At 43.6% G+C, this 21,963-nt stretch overlaps 3 protein-coding genes across 4 annotated transcripts in view; 2 read left to right on the top strand and 1 right to left on the bottom strand.

The window, feature by feature from the left end:
* LOC141047292 (uncharacterized) overlaps positions 1–12,640 on the top strand; it is a 39,498-nt gene extending 26,858 nt beyond the window's left edge. The window contains exon 6 of one of the 2 annotated variants that reach the window (XM_073542343.1): positions 9,979–12,640. In XM_073542343.1, the coding sequence (XP_073398444.1) occupies positions 9,979–11,516 (1,538 nt within the window). In that variant the 3' untranslated portion in view covers positions 11,517–12,640. The remainder of the gene's footprint in view (positions 1–9,978) is intronic. The other variant, XM_073542342.1, reaches the window with a different exon arrangement.
* LOC141047339 (uncharacterized) overlaps positions 1–21,963 on the top strand; it is a 944,519-nt gene that overhangs the window by 154,581 nt on the left and 767,975 nt on the right.
* Positions 1–21,963, bottom strand: part of LOC141047296 (uncharacterized) — a 206,374-nt gene that overhangs the window by 96,909 nt on the left and 87,502 nt on the right.

Here is a 21,963-nt window from a genome sequence, read left to right as displayed (position 1 = left end):
AAAATAATTTTTTTGCACAAAAATGATATTTTTGCCCCCAATTTACAGGAGAAATTGGACCACAAAAGTTGTTTTGCAATTTGTCCTGAGTAGGCAGATACCCTATATGTGGGGGTAAATCACTGTTTGGGCGCATGGCAGAGCTTGGAAGGGAAGGAGCGCCGTTTGAGTTTTTCAACGCAGAATTGGCTGGAATTGAGATCAGATGCCATGTTGCGTTTGGAGACCCCCTGATGTGCCCAAACAGTGGAAACCTCCCAATTATAACTCCAACCCTAACCCTAATCTCAGCCCAAACTCTAGCCCTAACCCTAATGGGAAAATGTAAATAAATACATTTTCTTTTAATTTTATTATTTTTCCCTTACTAAGGGGGTGATAACGGGGGGTTTGATTTACTATTTATGGTGGTTTTTATTTTTGGCAGCTGTCGCACGCTAAAAGACGCTTTTTATTGTAAAAATATAGTTTTTGCATCACCACATATTGAGAGCTATAATTTTTCCATATTTTGACCCACCGAGTCACGTTAGGTCTTATTTTTTGCTGGACGAGTTGACGTTTTTATTGGCACCATTTTCGGGCATGTGACATCTTTTGATCGCTTTTTATTCCGATTTTTGGGACGCAGAATGAACAAAAACCAGCGTTTCATTAATTTCTTTTGGGGGGTGCGTTTACACCGTTCCGCCTGCGGTAAAATTGATAAAGCGGTTTTATTCTTCAGGTCAGTACGGTTACAGCGATACCTCACTTAGGTTGTTTTTTTATGTTTTGTCGGTTTTATGCAATGAAAACAATTTTATATAAAAAATAATTATTTTTGCATCGCTTTATTCTGCGAGCTATAACTTTTTAATTTTTTCGCTGATGATGCTGTATGGCGGCTCGTTTTTTGTGGAACAAGATGACATTTTCAGCGGTACCATGGATATTTATATGCGTCTTTTTGATTGCGCGTTATTGCACTTTTTGTTTGGCGGTATGATAATAAATCATTATTTTTTGTTTAGTTTTTTTTTTATTTTTTAAGGGGTTCGCTAAAGGGGTTAACTAGTGGCACAGTTTTATAGGGCGGGTCGTTACGGACGCGGCGATACCAAATATATGTGCTTTTATTGTTTTTGTTTTTTTTATTTCCAAAAAATGAATTTATTAGGGAATATTTTTTTTTTTTTTTTTAATTTATTTAGCGATATTTTTACACTTTTTTTTTTTTTTTAACTTTATTACATTGTCCCAGGGGAGACATACTTGTCATGTGACAGATCGCTGATCTGTCACATCACAGATCACTGTGACAGATCAGCGATCTGTCTCAGGCACTGCACAAGGCTTCCTCCTTGCCTGCGCTTTGCAGGCATGAGGAAGCCAGCTCCCTGCAGGCCCTTGAAGGTCCCCGTCGCCATCTTGGATTCGGGGACCTGCAGGGATGGAGCCCCCCACAGCAGCGCTGCACATTGCGCTGCTGTGGGGTGCTCAGGGAAGCACGGAGGGAGCCCCCTCCCTGTCGATGCTTCCCTTTAACCCCCGTGTTTGATCGCAGTGTGCAAGGGGTTAACGTGTCGGGGGTGGTCCGTGACCGCCCCTGACACATTGTGCCGGGTGTCAGCTGTGATAATCAGCTGACACCCGACCGGGATCAGCGGCGCTCACCACGTGGGCGCCGCTGATCGCTGTGGTGTACTATCCCGTCCCTGGGAATTAAGTCCCAGGGCACATGGACGAGATAGTATGTCACATGACAGAAAGGGGTTAATATTGATGGTAAAAGATAAATAACTTTATTAATTTTAAACATGGAAGAAGTTATCTTTTATAATCATTTCCCTGTTTGAGCATGGGGATTTTGCAATCTTCTTAAAGAAATGGGAATTATAAGAACAATTTTACCTGATAAAATAAGAGGGAGGAGAAGAGGGAAGAAAGGGAAGGAGGAAAATAAAATGAGGTTTATTAGATTCCAGGTAATATAGATTCCACCTACAACTAACCTCCCAATACTTTGGAGAGGTGTGCATGTGTTTTTAATTGATGATAATTGACTGAAGGGTGCAACTTTTTTTTTCCCCTATATAAATGTGTCTCTTAACGATATATATGATTTTACCTGATGAAGGCTAATTTTATGTATAGCCGAAACGCGTTGTGTTTTTATGCTTAATAATCAACTGGATGTTCCTTGAAATATTCGGAGTAATTAATGAATCAGCCGGAAGCGCTCCTTGACAAACTGGAAATTCTTTTCTGCATTCTCTGACGAATCTCCTACAAGGTACCGTATATACTCGAGTATAAGCCGACCCGAGTATAAGCCGACCCCCCTAATTTTGCCACAAAGAACTGGGAGAACTTATTGACTCGAGTATAAGCCTAGGGTGGGAAATGCTCCATAGATTGTTCCCCCATATGCTGACCCCAGAAGAAGCTCCATAGATTATTCCCCCATATGCTGACCCCAGAAGAAGCTCCATAGATTATTCCCCCATATGCTGACCCCAGAAGAAGCTCCATAGATTGTTCCCCCATATGCTGCCCCCAGAAGAAGCTCCAGATTGTGCCCCCAGAAGAAGCTCCATATTATTCCCCCATAAGCTCCATAGATTTTCCCCATATGCTGACCCCAGAAGAAGCTCCAGATTATTCCCCCATATGCTGACCCCAGAAGAAGCTCCATAGATTGTTTCCCCATATGCTGACCCCAGAAGAAGCTCCAGATTATTCCCCCATATGCTGACCCCAGAAGAAGCTCCATAGATTGTTCCCCCATATGCTGACCCCAGAAGAAGCTCCAGATTATTCCCCCATATGCTGACTACATAAGAAGCTCCATAGATTGTGTCCCCATGCTGCTGCGTGTAAAAATAAAAAAAAAGACATACTCTCCTCGCCGTCGCTGGGTGTCAGGTACCGGTGTCACTGCTGGCACCTGAGATACTCACGTGTCCTGCGTCCATGGCTGCTCACCGCTATCTGCCACGTCATCAGTCAGTGACGTTCAGACTGCAGGGGGCGCGGCGCGCACTAACCACGTCACCACGCCCTCTGCTGTCTGAAGTCACTGACCGATGACAGACAGCAGCAAGCAGCCATGGACGCAGGACAGGAGAGTATCGCTATACTTACCCGTCCTGACGCTGTGTCTTGAGCCCCCAGCTTCTCCGCGCTCTCTCTTCCTGCCTTCAGCGGTCATGTGGTACCGCTCATTAAAACTCATGAATATGCGCATATTCATGAGTTTTAAAGAGCGGCACCACGTGACCGCTGAAGGCAGGAAGAGAGAGCACGGGGAGAAGCTGGGGGCTCAAGACACAGCGTCAGGACGGGTAAGTATGACCTGACACCCCCGCCCCCCCTCCCCCTCTGACGCCCTTTGTATATGACTCAAATATAAGACGAGAGGGGGACTTTCAGCCCAATTTTTTTGGGCTGAAAATCTCGGCTTATATTCGAGTATATACGGTAGTTCGTTCCACCTGTTTTGAGCTGCAGGCCAGCAGATCCAGACGATTACTCCAGTACCCAAACAAAGGGTTATACGCTGAGCAACAAGACACCAAAAAGGTGAGAAGAATTTTTTATTTTTAGCTGACATAATTAAAACTCTGCACTTAGATCTGCGCCTCCTTCTGTTTCTGAATATTCCTTGAAATACTCGGAGTAATTAATGAATCAGCTGAAAGCGCTCCTTGACAAACTGGAAATATTTTTCTACAAAAAAAGCTATAATAAGTGATTAAAATGCCACATCTATCCCAAAATGGTACTAATAGAAACCTAGTCTTGTCCCGCAAAAAATAAGCCACCATACAGCTTCCCTGTGTGTAACAAAATACGCAGCAGTCGCCGTCTTCTGCAGCTGTTTAGTTGCTTTGATCTTCTTCGTTGTAGTGGAATATGGCCACTGGTAAGTATTTTACTACACACAAAGGAGCTACATTACTGATCTCACTCCTTAGGATGAATAAAAAATAACCTGGAGTAGTATTTTAACAAAAATATATCAGCTCTCCTGTGTGGTGTAGTATATAGAGGATCTGTCAGCTCTCCTGTGTAGTGTAGTATATAGAGCTCCTGTGTGGTGTAGAATATAGAGGATCTGTCAGCTCTCCTGTGTGGTGTAGTATATAGAGGATCTGTCGGCTCTCCTGTGTGGTGTAGTATATAGAGGATCTGTCAGCTATCCTGTGTGGTGTAGTGTATAGAGCATCTGTCAGCTCTCCTGTGTGGTGTAGTATATAGAGGATCTGTCAACTCTCCTGTGTGATGTAGTATATAGAGGATCTGTGAGCTCTCCTGTGTGATGCAAGTATATAGAGGATCTGTCGGCTCTCCTGTGTGGTGTAGTATATAGAGGATGTGTCGGCTCTCCTGTGTGGTGTAGTATATAGAGGATCTGTCAGCTCTCCTGTGTGGTGTAGTATATAGAGGATCTGTCAGCTCTCCTGTGTGGTGTAGTATATAGAGGATCTGTCAGCTCTCCTGTGTGGTGTAGTATATAGAGGATCTGTCAGCTCTCCTGTGTGGTGTAGTATATAGAGGATGTGTCGGCTCTCCTGTGTGGTGCAGTATATAGAGGATCTGTCAGCTTTCCTGTGTGGTGTATTATATAGAGGATCTGTCAGCTCTCGTGTGTGTGTGGTGTAGTATATAGAGGATCTGTCAGCTCTCCTGTGTGGTGTAGTATATAGAGGATCTGTCAGCTCTCCTGTGTGGTGCTGTATATAGAGGATCTGTCAGCTCTCTCATGTGATGTACTATATAGAGGATGTGTCCCGTGTGATGTAATATATAGAGGATGTGTCCTGTGTGATGTAGCATATACTTTAGAGGGTTTGTCCCGTGTGTTGTAGTATATAAAGGATGTGTCCTGTGTGATGTAGTACATAGAAGATGTGTCCTGTTTGTTGCAGTATATAGAGGACGTGTCCCCTGTGGTGTAGTATATCGAGAATGTGTCCCGTGTGCTGACTTCTCCCATCTGTGCTCTCTTGTTTGACCTGTCTACCCCATGTGCTATCTCCCTTGTCTGCTGTCTCGTCTCTTCCCTTCCTGTGCTGTGTTCTCCCCTCAGGTGCTGTCCCGTTTGAGCTGTCTTTCCCCTGTGCTTTGTCTCTCTCACCCCTGTGTCTGACCATGTACAGAACATACCACAGCTTCTGGGCAGGGGAGGAAGCAAAAGACAATACTGACATTACAGCAGGAGATCACAGAGGATACTTTTTGTGAGCTAAAATATTGTTTAAAAACAGTTAGTGAAATATTTTGCCTCACAATAGGAATCCTCTGTGATCCCCTGCTGTAATGTCAGCATTGTCTTTTGCTTCCTCCCCTGCCCAGGAGATGTGGTATGCTCCGTACACGGTCAGACACAGACAATTTTTAAAATGAACTGTTGATCTTGGGAAAACCTCTCTAATGAGACCGGCTTCCTCTGCAGGTAGACACGTTGCGCATCTGCTGCCGGGATCAGCCGAACGATTCACTGCGCCTGCGCAGAATTCGTGCAGGTGCAGTGCGACAGTGTTCCGCTGGTGGTACCACGCAATAGGCTGGTACCAGCAGCAGTTTCCATACTAAGACACCTATCACTTGGGTGTCCCAATATGGCGGTTGGTCAACTTCCTCCACTTGGAATTCTCGGTTACGGTGACATCTGGACAGAACAGGAAATGAAAACAATACAAGACAATTATATAAATAGATATATTTGTTTTGTCCCCACTGGTCATTACACTTTGTCACACATTTCCATTAATAATTCTGACTCTGGCCATTTATTGCACCTCCGTACAGCCTCTTCTTTCAACATCCATAGTGTATTTATGATTTATACCATCTTATTTCAAGTGCAGCTTACATCACCACTTCATCCTCCGACAGGGCAAGATCGGGGATGTGCGCATGCGCTGCCTGTGTTCTGACTGGTCACCGACCCTGGTGTCTCCATGCCTCCGGGATCCTCCTGGTACACATACGCCGCTTCCTCTCCGGTTTCCACCTATCGGCGCTTACCCCCCATACAAAATACCCCCGATTTTAAGTAGTGGATACCCCCTTACGAAGGACTGTAAGTCTGAAACTCACGTTGGGTGTGTGCCACATGGGATCCACTAGTCCTCCAAGTTATTACGTCCTTTTACCTATCTTGCTTCATGTTGCAGTCATCTCTAGTACTGCACGCAGCACTTTAATTTGCTCCCTGTTAACTCCTGAAGGCCTCGTCCAGCAATAATTTTTTTTCAACCACTAAGGTTACTATCTTATGCCTATATGCAGCTGTATCTAGCCATGATATAAGGGACCTCATTCATTTGTTATTATTTGGGACAACTGTGTATTTTGTAGCAGTTTATACAAATGGTATTTTAAAGCTACAGTATATTGTATGGCATACTCATTTGTACATAGTACTTAGTATTATATAATTTTCACCTGGTGGCTATTATGGATCATTTCCAGTTGGGAAAAAAGTGTTTACTCAGCCACCAATTGTGCAAGTTCTCCCAGTTAATTAGTTATTGACATCATAGGCAGACCACAACTATGAGAGACAAAATGAGAAAACAAATCCAGAAAATCACCTTGTCTGATTTGGCAAGATTTATTTTGCAAATTATGGTGGAAAATAAGTATTTGGTCACCTAAAAATATGCAAGATTTCTGTCTCTCACAGACCTGTAGCTTCTTCAAGAGGTTCCTCTGTCCTCCATTCATTACCCTCTAGTAATGGCACCTGTTCGAACTTATCAGTATAAAAAACACCTGTCCACAACCTCAAACAGTCACAACAAACTCTACTTTGGTGAAGCCCAAAGAGCTGTCCAAGGACATCAGAAACAAAATTGCAGCCCTGCAACAGGCTGTGAAGGCTGAATCTGCAATAGGCAAGCAGCTTTTTGTGTGATGAAATCAACTTTGGAGCAATAATAGGAAAATGGAAGACATACAAAACCACTGATAATCTCCCCCGATCTGGGGCTCCATGCAAAATCTCACCCTTGGGGTCAAAATGATCACAAGAACGGTGAGCAAATATACCAGAACCACACAGGGGGACCTAGTGAAGGACCTGCATAGAGCTTGGACCACCGTAACAAAGGCTACCATCAGTAACACATTACGCCGCCAGGGACTCAGATCCTGCCAGACGTGTCCCCCTGCTTAAGCCAGTACATCTCTTGGTCTGTCTGAAGTTTGCTAGAGAGCATTTGGATTATCTAAAAGAGTATTGGGAGAATGTCGTATTGTCTGATGAAATCAAAGTAGAACGGTAGAAGCAAAACTCGTTTGGAGGAGACGGAATGCTGAGTTGCATCCAAAGAACACCATACCTACTGTGAAGCATGGGGGTGGCAACATCATGCTTTGGGGCTGTTTCTCTGCAAAGGGACCAGGACAACTGATCTGTGTACATGAAAGAATAAATGGGGCCATGTATCGTGAGATTTTGAGTGCAAACCTCCTTCCATCAGCAAGGGCATTGAAGATGAAACATGGATGAGTCTTTCAGCATGATAATGATCCCAAGCACACCGCCAGGGCAACAAAGGAGTGGCTTCGTAAGAAGCATATGAAGGGCCTGGAGTGGCCTAGCCAGTCTCCAGATCTCAACCCCATAGAAAAACTTTGGAGGGATTTGAAAATCCATGTTGCCCAAAGACAGGCCCGAAACATCACTGCTCTAGAGGAGAGCTGCATGGAAGAATGGGCCAACATACCACCAACAGCGTGTGCCAACCTGGATCTGTCAGCTGTCCTGTGTGGTGTATTATATAGAGGATCTGTCAGCTCTCCTGTATGGTGTAGTATATAAATAAGCACTGAGTCCTTATAGATGAAAAAATAGCGATAATAAGACGTAAAGAGAAAAATTGTTGATAAAAAACCTTTTATAAATAGGTTACTTGACACTGTGTTCACTAAAAAAGCACCATAAAAATTCTATAGATACAAACTTTATTAATATATCAATATGACCCACAGAAAAATAGATTAATTAGTTAGGCTTGGCCCCAATGTAAAATATAGCACATAAATATCAAGAAGATTCAAGAATTTAACATAAAGCACAAACGATATAAATAATAAATTGCAAAAGAGTGAAAATATATAGTGCTAGGTGTTAATTCATATAGATAGTATGCCAAAAAAACATGTGCTATTAATCGGTCAGGAAATAACAGCTATAGTGCTAAAAAAAATTTTTGGTGCAAAAACCGTGAATAATCATGCACTAAACTACCACAGAAAATATGTAATAGAAATAATATAAAATAAAGTGATATGTGCAACACAAAAGTGCTATTTGCATATAAATCTCTACTTTAAAATTGTGCCAAAATTTAATCCCATAGTGCACTATGTACCTACATTAGATAAATGTAGGGAAATGCACTATTTAAGTGCTGCATAGTGCTATATCATCAAGGGGGGCCCATGAGAATATCATAGAGAGCTATATGTTGGTCACATGTAGTTCTAAAAAAGAGGACCATATGTAGACAGACCATGTATGGAAAAAGCACAATATCAGACTGACCAATTCAAAATAGCATACAAAGGGTTGTAGCTATAAAAAATATACCTGCACAGTGGGTCCACAATGGTAAGGGTTAAGGTGCTTTAACGCGCCACGACGCGCGTTTCGGATATGTTCCTTCGTCAGGGATATAGAGGATCTGTCAGCTCTCCTGTGGGGTGTAGAATATAGGATCTATCCTGTGTGGTATTTTTACATAACTGCATGGTGGGCCCCAAGAATGATTGATTTTTCTCTGATGGGCCCAAGGTACTCTAGTCTGATGCTGCTCACTATAGTAATGCCTGATGCATGGATACTAAGGCTGTGTGCACACGCTGCGGTTTTTGCTGCGGTTCCGCTGCGGTTTTGGCCCTGCGGAACCGCAGCAGTTCCGCAGACATGGTACAGTACCATGTAACCCTATGGGTTCTCAAAACTGCAGTGCTCATGCTGCGGTTTTTTCCACGCGGTTTTGCTGCGGGTTTTTTTCCGCAGCATGTCAATTGTTTGTGTGGTTTCCGCAGTGGTTTCACACCTTTAACATAGTAGAGGTGTAAAACCGCAGGCCAAAATGCAGCAAAACCGCAGGTCACTTTACCTGCGGTTTTACCTGCGTTTCCGCAGCGGAATCCGCAACGTGTGCACATAGCCTAAGGGTATGTGCACACGCTGTGGATTCTGCTGCGGATCCACAGTGGATTTGGCCTTGCGGATCCTCAGCAGTTCCGCAGACAGTGTACAGTACCATGTTAGCCAATGGGATTTAAAATCCGCAGTGCCCATGCTGCGGATTTTTCCCTGCGGATTTGCTGCGGTTTTAAATTTGCAGCATGTCAATTCTTTCTGCGGATTCTGCAGCTGTTTGCCACCTGTTCCATTGTCCAGGTGTCAAACCACAGGGGAAAACCGCTGGCAAATCCGCAGGAAAACCGCAGGTCACTTTACCTGCGGTTTTACCTGCGGATCCGCAAGGAAAAATCCGCAGGTGAATCCGCAGCATGTGCACATAACCTTAATGTGGTATGGGCACACTGCAAGACTCAGAAGCGAGGGTAGATTTGATTATGGGAGAGTGGATTTTACTGAATCGGTTATGGAAGCCATGTTGCTTTTCAAGAGCTTTTGAGGTGCTAATAATGTGGAAACTTTTGTTTTTCCACTGGCAGTTGGGATTTGTTTTTGCAGGATGACTAGAGTTTTATTGGTATTATTTTCCCCTACAAAACATTGTTTGATGGCTTTTTATTCTATTTTTCCGAGGCCGAATGAACAAGCAGTTGAACACCACGCTCTACTGGTTCATCCTATGAGGTTTTCTGTTAGACTGTGAACTGTAATTGTCTTATTGAATGATTCAATGTTTGTACATAACTTGCAGTTAAGTAGAAATGTTAAAAAAATATAAAATTCAAGTATTTTTTTTATCTAAAAATAATGATCAGTTTTATTCTTAGCAGATGACAGTACCAGGAGATCAGGGGGACAGCTGACATCTTCAATTTTTAAATCAGATGATCTTGAGATCCCACAGGATACAATTAAAGAAAATGCCATTACTCCAGATATATCATCATCCCTTCACAGCAAAGATCGACCATCTGATCCTTTGAAACAGGTCCTGTCTTCTGATTCATTACCGACTGCCAAGGAAAATCAAAGTCACAAAATAAGTATTGAAAAACAAACTGCCCCTAAAGCAAATAAGCCATTTTTACTATCAGAATATGGAAATAGATTTTCTTGTCCCAAGTGTGGGAAATGTTTTCAACAGAAACTGAATCTTGTTATACACCTAAGAACTCACACAGGGGAGAAGCAATTCTCATGTTCAGAATGTGGGAAACATTTTAAGCATAAATCAGCTTTGGTTAGTCACCAGAGAACTCACACAGGGGAGAAGCCTTTTTCCTGTTCAGAATGTGGGAAGTGTTTTAAGCGGAAGTCAGATTTGGTTAAGCACCAGAGAACCCACACAGGGGAGAAGCCTTTTTCCTGTTCAGAATGTGGGAAATGTTTTAACCAGAAATCAGATTTGGTTACGCACCAGAGAACCCACACAGGGGAGAAGCCTTTTTCCTGTTCAGAATGTGGTAAATGTTTTAACCATAAATCAGATTTGTTCAGGCACCAGAGAACCCACACAGGGGAGAAGCCTTTTTCATGTTCAGAATGTGAGAAGTGTTTTATCCGTAAATCAGTTTTCGTTAAGCACCACAGAACTCACACAGGGGAGAAGCCTTTTTCCTGTTCAGAATGTGGTAAATGTTTTAACGCAAAATCAACTTTGGTTAAGCACCAGAAAATCCACACTGAAGAGAAGCCTTTTTCCTGTACAGAATGTGGGAAATATTTTAACCAGAAATGGAATCTTCTTATACACCAAAGAACTCACACAGGGGAGAAGCCTTTTTCCTGTTCAGAATGTGGGAAATATTTTATCCAGAAATCAGATTTGGTTAAGCACCAGAGAATTCACACAGGGGAGAAGCCTTTTTCATGTTCAGAATGTGGGAAATGTTTTAACCATAGATCAGCTTTTGTTAAGCATCAGAGAATCCACACAGTGGAGAAGCCGTTTTCATGTTCAGAATGCGGCAAATGTTTTAACCAGAAATCACTTTTGGTTTACCACCAAAGGATCCACACAGGGGAGAAACCTTTTTCCTGTTCAGAATGTGGTAAATATTTTATCCAGAAATCAGATTTGGTTAAGCACCAGAGAATTCACACAGGGGAGAAGCCTTTTTCATGTTCAGAATGTGGGAAATATTTTATTCAGAAATCAGATTTGGTTAAGCACCAGAGAATTCACACAGGGGAGAAGCCTTTTTCATGTTCAGAATGTGGGAAATGTTTTAACCATAAATCCGCTTTGGTTAAGCACCAGAGAACTCACACAGGGGAGAAGCCTGTTTCATGTTCAGAATGTGGCAAATGTTTTAACCAGAAATCAGCTATGCTTAAGCACAAGAAAACCCACACAGGGGAGTAGCCTTTTTCCTGTTCAGAAATATTTTAAACACAAATGGAATTTTGTTATACACCTAAAAATTTACAAAAGGGAGAAGCCCTTTTCAAGTTGTTAATGAAGGAAATGTTCATATGTACTTATGTTATACAAAATAGGCATCATAGAAAATAGAAAAAATTTCTGAAGTCATTAACATCCACCCACCCTCCTTTTTCCTGTCACACAGAGTCCAGCACCATGCAATAGCTGACAGGCTTCAGTCTCTTAGATGTGAACCATCTTAGTAAAATGCATGAAGTCCCAGATAACTATAAGACGATGCCTTTTGTTAGAAAGATTGAGATACAGAAAGGACAGCTAATTAGACAAAAGGTCTTTTTAGACAACAATAGAGATATGTTGACACATAGACACCGAAGTGGAGGAAACCCTTTGTCTGTAGGAAAAACATCCCTTCAAGAGAAATATTTTACATTTACACTAGATACATTTGTTACTATAATATGTCTACGAAAGAAAACATGAAATATTGGAATTTGAAAAAGAAAATGTGGAATATTGGAATTAGTATAAATCCAATTTTAATGAGACATATATTTTCAGCATGAGGGCTAACAAGTAAAGAAGACCCATAATGTTTCATAACTGTAACCCTGCCTATGAGCCACAAATTCACAGTAGCCAGTTAACTGATTACCGCTATGCAATGTTTATCTATGGAACAGCAAAATCCCAATGGAAAATTTGGCAACAATCTCGAACTTCTGTGATCATGAGGAGTGAAGTTTTTCACAGAAGTTGGGATTTCATAAAATCCTGAAGTGCAGAGGACCGACCACAACCAAGGGTCATCATGGGGAGTGTGTGGGTGGAACTCACAGGATGATAAAAGATCAAGCTGAATTATGATCTGTGTTCCTGTAGAGAGATACACCTCATGAATGCAGGAATCCCGTTTACTAAATGGCCAAAAATGAAGCGCTCGTCTTTAGCTAAGTTGTCTCGTCTGTGCAAGTGGCTTAGTAAGTTCTCTTGTTATTTTCTGTAATTTTATATGCTGTATTGTTTTGTGCCCTGTGTAAAATCTTTTGTATATTTTTCATAAACACTGCCCCCCTTTGAATGAAATATAAATTGTAATAGTTCTGTTCCTTTTTTTCTGTAACTGCGCCTCGAAGTCATACACTACCAGTACAAGAACCAGGCCTCTAGTCAGCCTGAAAAAATGACTATTGGTAGCAGCGAGTAGTCTGAGGTTATCGTGCAGTTAGCGGTGATCTTATGAGGGGATATACACATATTCTATGTGTTAGTTTTCTGATAACTGGCCTGTTAGTGAAAACAGCCTGCGGCCTTCTCCGTTGATCGTTGGCCAGTCGTGTAATTCACTCCAGAGATCACAGAGGGTGGTTTTTCGTGACCTTCTTGGCATGTTACATCACACGAACGATGTGCCCAACCAGATACAGCTTCACTGTCCCTACCTTCGGACGTATTGAACATCAACAGGAAGCCAGGGCTGCGTTTGCTCTCAGACTTCTTGATGTTAATTTGTCAGAAGATGGCGATAGTAATGGAAGTGCTGATTAGGCGCAGGGCACACATGATATAACAACCTCACATGAGACCGGGTAGGTAAGTGCTGTACGGCAGAGCCTACTGAGTGTATTGGGGGACACTTGTAGGGCACGAGATTAACGTAGACAGGCACGGTTTTGGTCACAAAAACAGTCTATGAGGTTTATTTTACACAACATAAACCATACGGTAGACCCTGTTGCCTGTCACAGGCCTACCACCGTCAATAACATTTCAACATATGGCTTTAACTTGCAGTCTCTAAACACACTGGACCTCTCTGTCCAGCGACCGTGGGCGACCGCACGCCAAACAATTCATTAACGTTCTGTGGAGGTATCTTACAGGAGCTCCTGCTCCAGACTCCGACTCCTTGTCAATTCTCTCTCCCGGGGAAGTAGCCTTGCTGGGATCACTGTCCTTGTTACCAGGGCACTCCTGACAGTCCAGACCCTCAGATGGTTGGTAGCTCCCCCCAACGCCGTTACAGACTCTGCTCACACATGGCCTCTGCGGGTGCTATTAAGGACATCCGTCCCCCCGGGACTGTCCAACACACAGGCCTCACCGGGTGCTATTCAGGGATCTGATCCTACTCCCAGGACCTCCCAACACACGGCCTTCCAGGTCCAGGGCCTCACCATGTGCTCTTCAGGAAGTTGACAGTTTCCGACACACAGGCCTTCCAGGACCTTGCACTCTGACCACTCAGGTTCACACACTCTGCCATGTGACCAGACCTCAGTCACATATATCTGAAACCATCCCCATATGTGGACGGAGTATGGGTGGCTAGCTGATCCCGCCCAGCTCTCCGAGTAGCCCTATAAGCCCCCCTTATAGGTAAATAAGCTCATGGAACTACAAGTCCCAGCACAACAACATCATTTTTGGACTTACAGCGCAGAGGACCTCTGCGATACATACCGGCCATTTACAATCACGACGGTCACTGTTTCACCATCACAATCAAGGAAACGCCTACATGCATATCCTGTGGAGCACATACAGCGTGTTAGGAGTGGTGGAAGACACTAAATAAAAATAAAGTGCCTTCGCCACTCGGGGTCCACCGTGCGGTGGATGGAAAAACCGCTGCTAAGAGAGGCAGAGCACTATGGCGGTAATGTGCACAGGGTTTAACAGCACCCAGTGCACTGAAGCAAGCTCTTAAGTTCACAGAGCTGCAGGCATAAGCATACACAAAAACGCTGAGTCTGTTCTAGGTCACAGACCCCAGCGATACAGACACGGTATTAAAGGTCACACGAGTAGCCTTAGACGTCAGGACTACTCTGTCTAGACCTACCTAAAATAAGGTGCAAAAAAAAAAAAAAAAACAATAAAAAAACAAATCTGAACTGAGAAAAGTAAGTTAATGTGTATGCACAATGTAAGTGCATATTAACACATGACCATTAACCAGAGAAAACAAAAAGCAAAAAACACAAATATCCTGAACTAAAAGTAAAAAATATACTGCAAATAATGCATAAAGGTAATAATAATAATAATAAGGGTATTTAGTAAACATAATTTTGATCAAAATAATGTACACCCATATATGCACTGAATGCACAATGAAATGAATAAAAAAACAAATCTGAACTGAGAAAAGTAAGTTAATGTGTATGCACAATGTAAGTGCATATTAACACATGACCATTAACCAGAGAAAACAAAAAGCAAAAAACACAAATATCCTGAACTAAAAGTAAAAAATATACTGCAAATAATGCATAAAGGTAATAATAATAATAATAAGGGTATTTAGTAAACATAATTTTGATCAAAATAATGTACACCCATATATGCACTGAATGCACAATGAAATGAATAAAAAAACAAATCTGAACTGAGAAAAGTTAATGTGTATGCACAATGTAATTGCATATTAACACATGACCATTAACCAGAGAAAACAAAAAGCAAAAAACACAAATATCCTGAACTAAAAGTAAAAAATATACTGCAAATAATGCATAAAGGTAATAATAATAATAATAAGGGTATTTAGTAAACATAATTTTGATCAAAATAATGTGCATTCAGTGCATATATGGGTGTGACCGCCCTCTTTCTGAGCTGGGAAAGCCATCCAGTCTGGCCTAAGCTGTTACTAGTGGTTCAGCCGCTCGACCCTTATTCACATTCACGTCACTTGGCAAGTGAAAAGGTTTTAAATACTAGAGTAGGGACTGTCCCACAAGGGTTGCCGTGACGTGACGGGATGGCTTGTACATTATTTTGATCAAAATTATGTTTACTAAATACCCTTATTATTATTATTACCTTTATGCATTATTTGCAGTATATTTTTTACTTTTAGTTCAGGATATTTGTGTTTTTTGCTTTTTGTTTTCTCTAAAATAAGGTGCGTGGGGTCGCAACTGCGAACGCCCGGCAGGACTGCAACGCAGCGCGGCGTAAACTGCCGCAGGGATGGCACCGCAATATCGCAAGCGCGATGCAGGATGCTAGCTGCTGAGAAGGATGGAGCATAAGCGCACTGGCACTAGCGCTGCTACTGGCTGAACCCAAACACTCACACAATTGTATTATCAGAGGGCTTCTTAATAAGTCAGTCACCAGTCCAAGCACCCATCACCATACACACAGCAGCAAGTATGAAAATACTAGCGCATGGCAGAACGGTCATGCGCACTTTTTATAGCAAGTGGGACCTGCCGGAAATCTCCAGGTCTCCAAAAGGAGCCAATAGGATCCGGAGCGGGACCTGAGCACCTGACTCCCGAACTCCAATGGGAGCTCGTCCCGTGAGCATGCTCAGAAGATGGAACAAAAGACAGCCTCCGGAGATAGATGTGAGAATCTGGATTCCTGCATAGGCATGGTAGAAACCAGATTCCTAACACAGCACCCCCTAGCTGTAACGGGTCACTGCATCACATACACCCCCTGTTCAACTTGTGGGATTGAACATTTGTCACACACCAGGGTCGACGAGACCGGGTACCGATGTCACCTTGACCTACAAGTCGAGAGGACCTTCTCAGTCTGTTTTGGTGTCATTCAGCATCATACATTTGTTAGGCCTCCCCCGCTCCCAGCGGTCAGTATGTTGCCTTGAGCTTCCTCCCTTGAGTCGCAATCTGTCTGTATCGCCAGACCCTTTTTAGTCAATCCACTTTCCAAGTGTGCCCCTTCATGCGACCTTTCCATGGTCGCCTCCCACCTTTGTTGCGGTCATGAGACCCACGTCCAGTCAAGCCTACTGGTTGCTATGAGTCCGACCCTTTGTCACTACATCCACTACCGCGTCTCCCGCCTAATTCACTCAGCCCTGAGATAACTGAGGTGACACTACTTCTACCTCTTTCATCAGGCCTCTTTCTGTAATCTTTTTGGTGGTGGCCGTCTGTTTCCCATTTCCTGCAGCTCTTTATTGATCTGCTCCCTCTCACGTCTTAGCTGTTGGATTTCCTTTAGGTAAGCCACGCGATACCCCAGGAGAATCAGGATATTCTTAAGATTCTCCTTGGATCTGACAACAAGGAATGGAACCATCCCATCTTCACCCACGACTTGGGCCTCATCATCAGCCGGAATCCTCAGTCTTTTCACACCGGATCTATTCACAATCTCCTGCATCACTTTCCCAAATCTTCCGATGACTTTCCCCACCAAATTTCTGGGTACCAGAACGGCGTCTTCAACAAAGCCCAGCCGATTTTGAGCTTCCCTTGCAAGCTCCAGACGTCGAGTGACTTCCTTATTCCTCAACATAATCATCTGTTTCTGTTTTGTGCGGAGGCATTGAAGATGCATATCCCTCAAGACAGCCACCCACTTCACTGTGACTTCCCTAGTCGACAGTATGACCAACTCCTGAGTCTCAGGCGCCCAGTCACACTTCATGCTTTGACTGCCTTTTTAAAGGTCTCATGCACATCCTCACTGGTACATGTGTCTCGCGCCTCTTCGGGTACCTCTATCACGCACTTGAAGAGCGAAGTCTCAATTTTTCCATGGGCCAACGGCTCCCGCTTTGCCACGGACCTTCTCATCAAGACTTCTGCCCCGACCGGGTGATTGTCTTGTTCCTTTCTTAGCGCACACTCTTCCTCAGTTTTACACTCTTCAAGGCTTCTCGCTAAGATAGGCATTTGCAGCTCCAACTTGTTATCACTCGGGCATGGCCGCTGTATGTCTTCAACCACCAACTTCTCCTCCTGCAGAACTCTTACTGCTTCTCTGAGCACTTCCACATCTCTTAAGGCCTTATTCACACTTTGCCACATTGACAGATGACCTATGAGCTCAGAGACTTCCTTCTCCAGCTCATCCACTCTGTGTTCAGCTGTTTGTCTCAGGGCCTTTTCTTGTTCAACATGTTCTTTCATTGTCTTTAATTTGTGAAAAGAAAAGGGGGAGACAGGGCGCTTCCAATGCGTAGGTCTGTATGGAAAGTAGATGAGTGCACAGCAAGTGTTAGGCTCACCTGATAGGGTTGTGAGAGTCACAACACCTATAATCGCATAAAACAGCTGCAGCAGTCTGCACGAGGTCCAAGGACTTGGTACAAAGAGAAGGCTGGTAGTACAATAAGAGACTGCGCTGCTGTGGTAGAATCCAAGGTATCTTTATTGCCAACGCGTTTCCTGAGCCAGTCCCAGCTCACTTCATCAGGGCATGTTACAGAAGTTCATTGCAGGGGTATATATACACATTAGAAAAAAAAAAAAAAAAGGGGGAGGCGCCAAGAATGGTGAGGTGACACGTCAGCATGGATACAAAAGCCCTGAAGACGCTAGGCTTCAAAAAGACTATATCAGTACTCAGGTATTTTCTGAAGACAGAGCAAAAAGGAATTCAGCTCACCCCAGCAGGGAATGGCAGAAATCCAGAAAAACAAGGCAAAACAAAACCGATGCCGTCCTCTTCTTTCCTTCCCGTCGTGGCTCCGGTGCAGGGGAACTGCTCTGCCCTGTTGAGTGCACAGCAGAGTCCTGCAGTGCGCAGGCGCCAGACCTCTCCCGTCGCCTGCGCACTGCAGGATTCTGCTGCAGGATTCTGCTCTGCCGTCAACAGGGCAGAGCAGTGGGCCTGCACAGGAGCCACAACGAGAAGGAAAGAAGAAGACAGCATCGTATGAAGATGGGAGGTGCCGGACCGGACCGTGACACCCATCGGACCTGGACCGGACCCAGACCGCCCCCCTGGTGAGTATAATATAACTCTTTTTTCTTATCTTTCAGATTATATCGGGGGCTTATCTACAGCATTACAGAATGCTATATCATCCTTCTTTTCTGCTCGCTTTCAAAAAGTGGACATGGATAAATAAGAATACATCATCTTTCAATCATCTCACGCTGAGTAGACATGAGAGCTGTGTATGCATCATTCGGTACCACTTTAGTAAGAGGGAAACTTTGCCCTAGAGAAAATGATTTTCCAGACATTCACGGCCTTTTTTGCACATTTTTTGCAGCTGTGATCTTCATTTTCTTGGTGTGGATGTGGTAAATTTCAAAGTCGGCATCAGTATCATCATCATCCATATCTTGTAAAGAGAAAATCTGATGTTTTCAAGGGTCGTGGTTATGTATGTTTAGTGGCATTTCTTTAACAGTGCTCGTTACACTAGGACAAATAATTTTCGACTGGGACATTTGGATATTATTGGAAATATGTATAGGTGAAGATGAAGAAGCTTGTGCAACGAGTGTGTTTATAGTTACGTATGTTGCACTTCTCTTTCAACTTAGTTTTTCACGAGCATCCATCAGTTTGTTTGGTTTTACTCCAACAGTGATCTGCTTTCTCTAATTCAGCATCTCACGAACATGTTGCACTTTACCCTTTATGCAGACACGTGCGTCTTTGGCAAGATATTTTGGATGGGCATTTCTTAGGCCGAGTCTCACACACGCATCTGTTACACCGATCTTCTGACGGGCATGAAACCCATTCTGGTAATTGATGGTGGCAAAATGACGAATCATTGTAGGCTGTATCCTGGATCTCATACCTCCCATAGCCACTGCTGTTATTAATCATATCCGTTCCCATTCCTGTCATCACCATGCCCCTTTTCCCGATCACTTCATCCAATGTTTCGTCCGCCATATTTTTAATAAAAACCTGCGCCTTCCCAGCAGCAACTGTGTAGAAAACCACGTTACAGTTTTGCAAGGTGTTTATGATGCCCCTAAAAAAAAATTTACACACTGTTGATATGTACCCCCAGGGGGAAATGTTTGCCAGCCCATACACTTAGTGTATGGGCATTCCAATTCTAGGAGACTGGCTCCTTTAAATTGGGCATAGTTTTAAATCAGGCCGTCCTCCACGTCTTATCATCCACCCCCACTAGATCAACAGGGTTAACGTGTTCCGTGATGCTACAGCCAGTGTCGAATTCCGAACTGTTACACAGCTCTCACTGTGTACCTCCGCAGCTGATGCATGCCGCCTGACTTCTTCACTTCCGGTCTCGCATCTGGCGCTGAGGTCCCGTAGGGTGAGCGCACGTGCCGTGTGCTATTGACTCTGCGGCTGCGCGCCTGGTACCAGTTTCCATCCGACGCGCTTGTGCACAACCCGCAGCTCTGACTTTGCCCGCACTGACTCTGACGTCTCTATGGTCCAGGAGGACCTGACCGGAGTCACGGCGCGCATTCCCTATATCAGGACGCCTCTTCCTGTATGCAGCGCCTGACTATCGCTTTTGCTTCCTTGCTAGGCCTTCTTGGTGCCTGCATGGTGGCTCTCTGTACTCAGGTCCACTACCTTGTACTCTGGCATGCTTCCCAGCACGAGCTCTGCTCTGTCTTGTACCCAGACGTGCTTCCCAGTACGTGCTCTGCTCTGTCTTGTACCCAGGCATGCTTCCCATTACACGTCCTGCACCATCCTGTACCCTGCGTGCCCCTGTGTACACGCTGTACGCACTTCTGTACCCAGCGTGCCTGATTACATGCTTTACATATTCCTGTACCCTGCGTGCCCCCATCTTCACCCTGCTAAACATGGTCTCTCATGCCTCCTTCGAATCAGCCACCTGGTTCCAGCAGTCATAGTACTTTATTCCCCTGGGCCTGCCTCTGACACTCCCTGTATAGGGGGTGGTCCTCACTAAGTCAGCTCCCAGGGTGGGTTGGTATCACTGCCCAGAGGGTCCACTCCAGGAGTTGTCACACGAACAAGGATGGGTGGTTTTGCTGGATGTAAAATACTTGTTATGGAAGGGGTTGAGGTGTACCACAGAGGGGAACTTGTTTGCCAGCCAACACACTTAGAGTATGGGCAATACAAGTCTAGGAGACACGGAGACACGATCCTTTTGAATGGGACATTTTTTGTTAAGAGGCCCTCCTCCATGTTTCTTCCAAGGGGGATTGGGGCTATTGAGGTGCATATGACTTGGTAGCAGGGCAGACCTTGCAGTCAATGCACCATTTTTTATGGAAACCATCATGGACATCCTGTGAAAGGGGTATTGGGGTGCGTTGCAATTAATGGCAACCCAGCCACTCACTGCATGGGCTATAACAGTTTAGGAGACCCCACTGTTTAATAATGGCCCTTTAAGCAGATTAATGCTGCCTGATGCCCCTGTAAAAATAGGCTCTGTGACTGTAAGAGTCCCTCCTTCATAAATGAAACAAGATGTGTCTTCTTATGTGTCACACACCACATGGCCAGCTAGGGTTGTTAAATGTTACAATTACATTTCCCAGTGAATGCATCTGTTTTGGTTGAAAGCAATGTTAAATTTGAAAAACGCTTAAAAAGCATGGCATCTGAACATAGCCCAAGTGTGGGAGGAACATTTTGGTCTGAGGTTATTTATTTTGCCTTATATACAAGTCATTAACCTGGAAAGTATGTACCGTAACATATTTCCAAGCAAAATCCATTTTGGTTTCGTTTTGGTATGTTTTTTGGTGCATCGGTAAAAATGGCATGAAATTCTGAAAACATTCCTTAAAGATGTGAACTAGGAGTCAGGAATGCTTCCAGGGGCGATCCCCATGATGTCCCCGTGTCATATGAGCATTTTCAGACGTTTTTAGACTTTAAAAGGACCCCCCGGGGGGATTGCGGTAAAAATGCTCAGGTCTCCCATAGACTTACATTGGGCTCATTGTTCTGTCCGAGTACATGAGTATTACAATTTGCTCTACTCGAACAATGAGCACCCGAGCATTTTAGTGCTCGCCCATCACTAGTACTCACTAAAGTCTATGCCTGTTTGGTGGGAAGATTGTTATTTGGATGGTGTCAGTAAACAGGCTCATTTTGTTCCTTTGTCAGGGTTACCTAATGCTGAGACACTCTCCAAGTTATTTGTCATGTTGTGAAATTGCATGGAATTCCTCTTAACATTGTGTCTGATAGGGGAGTGCAATTGTTTCCAATTTCTGGAGAGCTTTTTGCAATAAATTTGGGATTTTCCTCTGCTTGCCACCCTAAAACCAATGGTGAGACCGAAAGGACAAATCAGTCTTTGGAACATACAGGTGCTTCTCACAGAATTAGAGCATCATCTAAAAGTTAATTTATTTTAGTTCTTCAATACAAAAAGTTTAAACATATATAGAGTAATAACAAACAGAGTGATCTATTTCAAGTGTTAATTTCAGTTTATGTTGATGATTATGGCTTACAGCTAATGAAAACCCAAAAGTCATTATCTCAGTAAATTAGAATAATTAGCAAAAACATCTGCAAAGGCTTCCTAAGCATTTACAAAGGTCAATTAGTCTGTTTCAGTAGGCTCCACAATCATGGGGAAGACTGCTGACTTGACAGATGTCCAGAAAGCAGTCATTGACACTTCGCAAGAAGGGTAAGCCACAAAAGGTCATTGCTAAAGAAGCTGGTTGTTCACAGAGTGCTGCATCCAAGCATAATAAAGGAA

This window comes from Dendrobates tinctorius, unplaced genomic scaffold, assembly GCF_039654945.1.
Source record: "Dendrobates tinctorius isolate UK_male_01 unplaced genomic scaffold, ASM3965494v1 ptg000126l, whole genome shotgun sequence".
NCBI classification, from domain to species: domain Eukaryota; kingdom Metazoa; phylum Chordata; class Amphibia; order Anura; family Dendrobatidae; genus Dendrobates; species Dendrobates tinctorius.
This window is presented reverse-complemented; position numbering and strand designations above follow the sequence as displayed.